This window comes from Rissa tridactyla, chromosome 3 (genome assembly GCF_028500815.1).
Source record: "Rissa tridactyla isolate bRisTri1 chromosome 3, bRisTri1.patW.cur.20221130, whole genome shotgun sequence".
Lineage (NCBI taxonomy): Eukaryota > Metazoa > Chordata > Aves > Charadriiformes > Laridae > Rissa > Rissa tridactyla.
The window spans coordinates 58,724,698-58,733,250 of NC_071468.1; the positions used below are offsets into that span (position 1 = coordinate 58,724,698).

Below are 8,553 nucleotides of genomic sequence, written 5' to 3' on the forward strand. Positions count from 1 at the left end.
ATTACTCTAGAAATCCTAGTGGCCCTATATATATATATAGGATGTAAAACCTAACCGTATTTACTATCATGTTGATAGGAATATTCATATAGTTGGGTGCTCCTCACTGGCATGTTTATTACAGTCTTTTCATAGTTAAGGCTGTAAGATACCAAACGAGCATTTTTCACTTACTCTGATTAGGAAGCATACCTTCTATTGTTGCTATGAGAAAGCACCAATATAAAGCTAGAATTCTGTTCACCAAACCTTGGGAACACTGCGGCATTTTGCCTGCCTCAAGTGGAATTCAATAAAAACCGTCGTGTTTAGAAAATACAATTGAATTACATAGCCGTCTATGAAATTTTTAAACCTTACAGAAGCGCTGAAGGCAATGGAAAAAGTAGCAAGTCACATCAACGAGATGCAGAAGATATATGAAGATTACGGCACTGTATTTGACCAACTGGTTGCAGATCAGAGCGGAATAGAGAAGGAGGTAAGAGAAGGAACATGTTTTATTCACTCCTGAAGCGTTATCCCGCTTGCCACTGTGTGTTTTATCTCTTCCTGAGGTAATTTTGGGAACTTATTTGTGCTGGGCTTCCTCCATTCTCCTTTAATATTTTGACTTTCATTTCATATCTGCCTGTCAAGTTTCTTTTTTGTCAGTAGGGTACAGTAAAACTTTCAGACAGCTGCCAGAGCCGCCTTCTGGACTGACAGGGATTGCAAGCAGGAGCAGACATAATTCTCAGTAGGAAAAATCCTCCTCTTCTCAAGTGTTGCAGAGATTATCCATGCCCCAAGGCGTTCGGATTTTTATGCTATAGAGTTCTCAAGTTCTTAAGATATTTTTTTCACCCGTATAAATGAAAATGGCAATTTGAGGGATTTCACATTAAGGTCTGTTATTCTCATTCTCCTCACTTCCAGTGCTGAGGCATCCACGGGTATTTGTCAGAGCAAACACTATTAGCTAAACAGACTGTCCGCACGCGTCTCCCAGAACTGGGGCAGCAAGGTCTCAACTTAGCTATTTACATCAAACGATTACTAAGTAGATCAAATCCGTAAAGGTGAAGATCAGATGTGAGAAATGCCGGCTCAGTTGTTTTATTTCCTCCCAGTCAAAGCTAAATGGCCCCCGTTAGCTACCTGGTTTCCCATCGATGGCTTATGGCAAAACAAAACTCGACAGCCTGGGAGTTTCTCCACAGTGTTACATTATGTCCCACAGAAGAAAGCAGCCTCAGAGTACGAGACCTCCATTAATTCTGCCATTGGCATTGACATTAATACTAATTACTGTATAGAAATCAAAGATACTTAGAGCTAGTAAATCAACTGGCTGTATGTAAGTGTCAGATCATCAGATCAACTTAATATTCTTCTAAGTTATTAATAGTAAAAACTTCTATCCAGCTTCCATAACTTAGGGGCTATTAATAGGTTGTCACCTATTTTAAAAAGGGGGTTACTCACACTTTTCCTGCCACAGTGCAGATCTCTCTGCCTTTCTCTCTGTACATACGGTAAATACAGAAAACACAGATCCTTAAAGTTATCGATGTGTACTCATTAACATTTTACTCACGTGTGGATCACAGGACTGATGTATATGTTTATACTATTTATTTATACTGTCTGCTGTTATAATTTAATACAGGTGACAGAGCTTTCAATGGGAGAACTTCTGATGCACTCAACGGTTTCCTGGCTGAATCCTTTCCCATCACTGGGCAAAGCAAGAAAAGACCTTGAGCTTACAGTGTTTGGTAAGTGTCTTAATGACTCTCTGCTCTTTCAAACCTAAAGATTACCACATGAAATCTTCTCACAAGGTGGAAGCCGCCGCCTCCTTTCCCTGTAGCCATAACTAGGGTAGACTTACATCTGAAAAAATACCTAGTTATGTTTCGTAATATGAGAAGTGGAAAGTTTCCATTCGTTTGTTGGCTGTTTGCTCTGTGAGCTAATCTCAGCTGTTCTCCTGCCCATACGTGAACTGTGGAAATTAGTGATTTTCAAGAGACAGTATTCTCTTTAGAACAATCTGCTAAACGAAGCTTTCAAAGGAGGCTGGTCGGAAAATGGTGATTTATTCTATTCTTGGGTATTGAGGCTAACTTCTGCTTTACAGCTACTGCGCTGAAATCTCCATCCAGATTATATTCACGTGAGAAACGAATGTAGAAATGAGGGCATACAACCAAGAGTGTTATTGAATAGTATATATATGATTAAGCATTTGATAATTACCTAAGCCATTTAATCTTCCAGTGAAACACCTTAAGCACTTGTCCATTTCTTTAAAACATCATTGGATAAACACCTACGGAACAACTCAGGTTGATAAGAGACAAGTTTCTCTTTCTCAGGGCTGTCACACAGTCCTTCCCCAGGAAGCATGACGGGTTGGGGGGGGGGATGCTTCTAATAGAAGAACAAACAGGAGCTACCTCCCAGGTTCCTCGGATGAGATTCGCAGTGATCCATGTATGCCTGACACTTCCCAGCAGGACATGTATGAATTAACTACTCATCTGCCAATGGGGAAACCAAGTTTTATTCTCACTTCAAACCCTGTGTGGGCAGCTTAGAAAATGCACCTACTATGGGGAGCTGAGGGAAACTGCCAAGCTCTGGGGTGAATGCTGTGCTCGCTGGGGCTGCATCCTGCCTTCATGTAGGGATGAGACTCATTGCGCCTCTCTCCTCTTCCACTGGAAGGAAACATGGACGCATGAGCAAGGATAGAGCTATACTGCCCTTGAATTTGATCTGGGAGCCAGGACTGCTCTGCAGAGCCGTCCCTCAGTTCAGGTCCAGCTTCAATGCCCGCATGCTTCTGTTCCTCCTTACAGATGAGAGAGAACATGTCCCTGCCTCCCTGGAGGCTGAAAGATTAAATAACGTTAGTGAGCCCCTCCAGTCGAATGTTGTGGAAGGCAGGGAATTCCTGCAAATGGAAAAGCAGGAATTGAGGTGTTCGAGTTTCCAACTGAGCAAATGCTGAACTGCAGGAAGAACAGGATTCGTTCTTTTTCACAGCCCTCTCTTGCTATAGGCCCTTCACTCCACTTGAAAACATCCACCGATTACAAAAAGAAAATCAGAACCTTTATATCTAACCTACACCTGCTGTATTTGTTTCTGGGAAGACTGCTTCACATACCAGGAGACGGGCTGCTGGTAGTTTCAGAATAAAGGTGCAGAATGGCTTCATCCTGAATGTTCAGAACAAAATCCGAGGAAAGACTACTGCCATTGCATGAAAAAGTGTGTGATAAAAAACCCAGTTGTCATCTTAATACAGGGCAGGTGCTTGTCAATCTGTTTGCTTATCTCATCCTGTGACTACAATCATCAGGTTCTCCAAGATATTTTCATTGAATATTACACGTCTAATTAACAGTCTTCCTTTTTCTCTTTCTTTTTTAGTTTTTAAGAGGGCTGTAATACTGGTGTATAAGGAGAATTACAAACTGAAAAAGAAAATGGTAAGTCTGGCATCAGTGGAGGCGGTGGGTGTTTACGCACAGGATCCCGCTGCAGTGGGAGATGGACCATAATGGTGTTGAAAGGGGAGTGACTGTGGTGAAACGCCACCTTCCCTCTCTAGGCTGGAATTCTAGCTATCAATCACAGCTAAAACAAGTGCTCAGCATCTGTGTAGATGAATACTTTTTGTTATTTACTAAGCAGCAGCCTCTTCTGTGTGTGAGCCCCATGTTAGTTCTGTCAGGTGGAATATGAAACATTGCCATAAAGACGTCATTAATTCTTCCAGATGGCGTTTACCATGGCCTACCTTAACGTAGCGTGTAGGTTAAAAGACCTCTGTTCATAGACCCTTGATCACCCTGGAAGGAAAGGAGAAGGGGCATTATTAACATAACCTCCTCTGGCCCCGTTGCCAAAACTGGAATGCTGAAGTCAAGTAGCAAGTTGTATATCCTGAGTACCAGTGGAGAAGTACCGCACCATGTCATCGTAACAGATGGAGGGGCTCTAAAAGCAGCAGCAGCAGCAGCAGCTACATGATTAATGTATTCTGCTCATCAACAGTCTGCAGGTTCCTTCTCGGGACACCTGTTCCCTAGTAGTACTTATATGCAAAGTATTATTTTTATCCATTAAAAACAAGCGGTTTTAAAAGCTGAAGCAATTACAAATTCCAAAGGTTGTGTCTATCACCATTTTAAATACATTTGCAAGCACATATCAGGGTACCCTGAAGGAAAAAGTTTAATGAATTTAGTTTCTCTTCAGAGGCAGGTCTTCTAAGAGTAGCACAAAAAAACACCACTTTTTTACTTCTTAGAAATATCCTTTTCTTTTTGCAGCCTACTAATGCTCGTGCGGCACATAATTATGGTGACTTGGATCCATTTAAATTTCGTTGGCTGATTCCTTTATCTGCTCTTCAAGTCCGACTGGGGAACACAGCAGGTAATTCCCTTGCACTGAATACTTTAGGATTGAACGCTTTTGTGGGATTCAGTAATACCGTTTCTTCCATATGTCTTTCCGGAGCCTCTGGAAACAGGCAGGTGTAGACAAAAATCATATCTGCTGTTGTCTCTGTACTGAGGGGGTACAGGCGTGATGCATTAACAGACTTTCTTCATTTGGTACATTGGCTTCTTCCACAAGTTCAGGAAGATGCAAAATGATGCGAAGGAATGACAGAATGGCAGTCCTCAGTGAAAAGACATCATGAACAGGAGGTGGTTTACCATGGCTGATGTCCTGGTGATGCCCTTCTGCTGTGTGTGTGCTGACCCTTGTGTTTTTCCAAATGTAGGAAAGTTGACTTGTGCAACGTGTGGTAGTAGGCTGTGTTTTTATTTTCCTTTGGAGTTGATTTTTATGATCCTATCCAGTTCTATATCCTCTGTAAAGTGCCACTAGGTGTTTAGTGCTTCGTGCATTTGGGAGAAGGGCTTCTAAGGCTGGAAAGCAGCGAGAAACATTAAAGAATGGGGGAAAACCACTCCCCAAGAGAGATGGTCAAGTTACCAAAGGCAGCAGTGGCTGGGCTGCTGCAACCGGAGAGTTCAGGGGACTTTCCTTTGGGTTCCAACTTTGGTGAGATCTTCTGTGGATCCACCCATGCCTACGTTAACGCTGCCTTCAGAAGATGAGCTCTACACTGGTCTTTCTAATGCCAAAGGCTTTGTGAAGTACATACAAAAATAATGTTTCCTTCCACGCACAGGGACAGAGAACAGCTGTGTCTGGGAACTGATTCACACCAAGTCAGAACTAGAAGGCAGGCCAGAAACAATTTTTCAATTGTGCAGCAGGTAAGCTTTACATGGAGGTTGTTATTTGACAAAGCACATTAATGGAATTAAAAAAATAAAATACTTTCTCCCACATGACCTTTGCATCAGCACTTCTCACTCTTTGAATCCAGGCATTATGCCAGTGTAACTGCATAAAGTGTAACAATTTGAAACAGGAGTGAATTTGGCACAGTGATCCAACGTCAGCAATCCGCACAGATGTATGATCATAAATTCCAGTAAGATATGGGCAACGTAACTGATTTTATCAGGCTCTCAGTTGGTTAGCAGAAATTACCTTCCCATAAAGACCACTTAAGGGGTGATCCCTTGGTACAGAAGTTACCCCTCAGGCTGTTTTTCTAAGGGGAAGTTAACCAAGATCGCAAAATACAAAATGTGCAAAATGACTAACACAAAGGTGTTACCTGCAAAACCTACTACTAAAGCAAGCTACTGAAAAACCCCACTGCATTAAAGCATGACAGCAGAAAGAAGGCAGATTTTATTCCAATAGTGTCCTACTTCAGGGAGGAAAATTAGGTTATCTGTTTTCTTAAACTTGCAGTGACTGTGAGAACAAGACTAACATCGTGAAGGTGATCCGTTCTATTTTGCGGGAGAATTTCAGACGTCACATAAAATGTGAGCTACCGCTGGAGAAAACCTGTAAAGATCGTCTTGTCCCACTCAAGAACCGTGTACCTGCAACAGCCAAACTGGGTAAGAAACATGTTCTCAAAGTTGAAAAATGGAGTCTGGACTCCAGAGCTGGCAGAAGGTTCGCAATTATTACCATGACTGTAGTGTGTTGTGTGCCAGACCCACAAATCCCGTTTGTTTTTTGGGGCTGGGGAGGTGGTGGCGTTTCTGCATAGCTCAGTGCATGACAAGGGCTAGACCAGATAAGCAAGCTTGCCACACCCCCACACTGTGATGTGCCATTAGCTCTCTTAAGGGGGATGATTTAATAAGGCCCAAATTAATTTTGCTGGGAAGAAATGGACTCCCTTTGGCATGCAGTATTAGCGTTCTTTCCTCTGGGTTCCCTTCGGTAGCTCAGCCCTAATAATATTTAAAGCTAAAACAACTGGCAAAAGGCAGGGGTCTTGCTTCTTCCAACGCACTGAATTTGCATCCCTGTACATACCCTAATTAGGCTTCAGACATTTTAGTTAAATAAGTAGCTACGAGTGTTTCAAGTTCTCCGATGGTTCAGTTGTCTGTAAAATCCCCTTAACATCACAGGAACCGGGACAGTTCAACTCCTGCCTATAACCTGGCCCTCCAGTGCTTGACGTGCCTGAATCAATCTTGCTTTCCTGTGGATGTGTGTAAATCATTACTACAATTTTTGTAGGCTTTTGTATATATTTCACATGAAGGCAAGCATATAGCCCTGGGGTAGGTGGAATGAAAACTTGTGACACGGGATCACACTGTCAGTATCGGAATGCTGACACATCTGACCCGGGATGATTATCAAACGAGACTACGGGCACTGTAATAATAAGTGTGCTGCTGAGACAGATGCTGTAACTAGCTGGTGTTCTGCTGAAAAAATGAAACTGCCTTTTTCCACCGCACAGCTTCCACGAGGTCCTTGAAGGTACTGAAGAATTCATCCAGTAGCGAATGGAACGGTGACCCGGGGAAGGGCACCTTCCAGGACTCCGATGAGTGCAGCCTGAGCAGCAGTACGCAGAGCAGCAGCTGCCACACTGCCGAGAGCATACAGGAGCCCAAAAACTCATCTCCCGATAAACACATACAGAGCTGCGCAGCTGACTTCTCTAACGTTCTTGTCAAAGAATCTGATATCCTCAGTGATGATGACGACGACGATGACTACCAGAGCCTAAAGAAGGGCAGCCCTACGAAAGACATTGAGATACAGTTCCAACGGCTGAAGATTTCGGAGGAACCAAGTACTGACTCTGAACGGGATCAGGCTGCTGAAAATGAGGAAGGAGATGGCTTCCAGGAGACAGGAGAGCATCCAAAACTGGTGCGTGGCCATTTCTGCCCAGTGAAGAGAAAAGTAAACAGCACGAAGCGTAACAGAGGAACTTTAATGGCGATGCAAGAACGTCACCAGTCCCTCGACAGTCACTCTGATGCTGCAAACCTGGATCTGAACTCTATTTTAGAGAGAGAATTTAGCGTCCAGAGTTTAACATCTGTAGTTAATGAGGACTGTTTTTATGAAGCTGTGGAGAGGCATGGGAAATCCTAGCTTTCTAAGCACTATATTTAAAATATTCGTTTGAAGTCCACATAAAATTCAACAAACCTACTTTGCTTTAAAACTAGTAAATTCATGGAAGCTGCAGGAAAACTACTATCTGATTTTGTGCACTAATACATTTTTTCCACAAAAACAGCTGTAAAGGATTATTAAGTTATTTTAATTTATTGTGGCTCAAAAATAGATTAAGTTGGCCAAGGTCTGTAAATTAGTTTGTCCCTTTCAAGCAGTTATTAAGACGATGTAGTGTTCTGGGGGAGGGGAAGGGAAGGATGGTCTCGTTAGTATTTTAAGTAAGTAATGTGGAAAAGGTGCTATAGTGGCAGAGGGGATTACAATGGAAAGTAGCATTGCAAAATGGATTTTTCAATACCGTGGGCATTTTATTTCTTTGTTTTTCATTTTTGCTTTATTTAAAGCAGAATTAAGTTATTTTAATGTGGTTTAGTGCACAATAGTGCAGAAATTTCATTTTTGTAAGTTTCAAGACGCTGTTTATACTTTATACATATGTGTAAATACAAAACCAAAGCTTGGCCTGTAATCTTTTATTTGACTGTATTTTTTATTTTCTCTACCAGCCTGTACAGTAAAAGACAAAAAAGTATTGTACTTAGCCATGTTTTCTACTTTTTATCATGCTGCTTTTCTCTAGTTGGAGCTTTAAATCCCAAATTCTTTGCTTTTGGATAAACGAGAAGAGTATTCCCAGACCTTGAGGCAATCTGCGCACTTTATCCTCCTTTAAGCCAGTCACTTGAGTATATTTATACAAGGGTTTTGGCTTTTGTTTTTTAAATTACTCAGTGAAGTAGGATGTTCCAGGATAAAAAGAGCACAAAAACCCAAACAGCATCTTAGATGCTGAAGTATGAAAAGTATTTTTTCTTAGACTTCAATAATGCACTTTCATTCACCTAAAACTCAGTTATTTCGGAAGGATCCCAACTTAATTACAAGTCTCATGACATACCTGGTTTTTGGTATGTGTTCTAGCCATTCCTCTTAAGTAAAAAGAACCTGTAGGCA

General features: G+C 41.9%; 1 protein-coding gene across 8 annotated transcripts in view; it reads left to right on the forward strand.

Moving 5' to 3' along the window:
* TIAM2 (TIAM Rac1 associated GEF 2) overlaps positions 1 to 7,524 on the forward strand; it is a 177,202-nt gene extending 169,678 nt beyond the window's left edge. For all 8 annotated transcript variants that reach the window (XM_054195006.1, XM_054195005.1, XM_054195008.1 and 5 more), the window contains 7 exons: positions 363 to 481; positions 1,652 to 1,760; positions 3,427 to 3,485; positions 4,332 to 4,437; positions 5,207 to 5,294; positions 5,845 to 5,999; positions 6,866 to 7,524. In XM_054195006.1, coding sequence (XP_054050981.1) covers positions 363 to 481; positions 1,652 to 1,760; positions 3,427 to 3,485; positions 4,332 to 4,437; positions 5,207 to 5,294; positions 5,845 to 5,999; positions 6,866 to 7,512 — 1,283 coding nt within the window. In that variant the 3' untranslated portion in view covers positions 7,513 to 7,524. The remainder of the gene's footprint in view (positions 1 to 362; positions 482 to 1,651; positions 1,761 to 3,426; positions 3,486 to 4,331; positions 4,438 to 5,206; positions 5,295 to 5,844; positions 6,000 to 6,865) is intronic.
* The last annotated feature ends 1,029 nt before the right edge of the window (positions 7,525 to 8,553 follow it).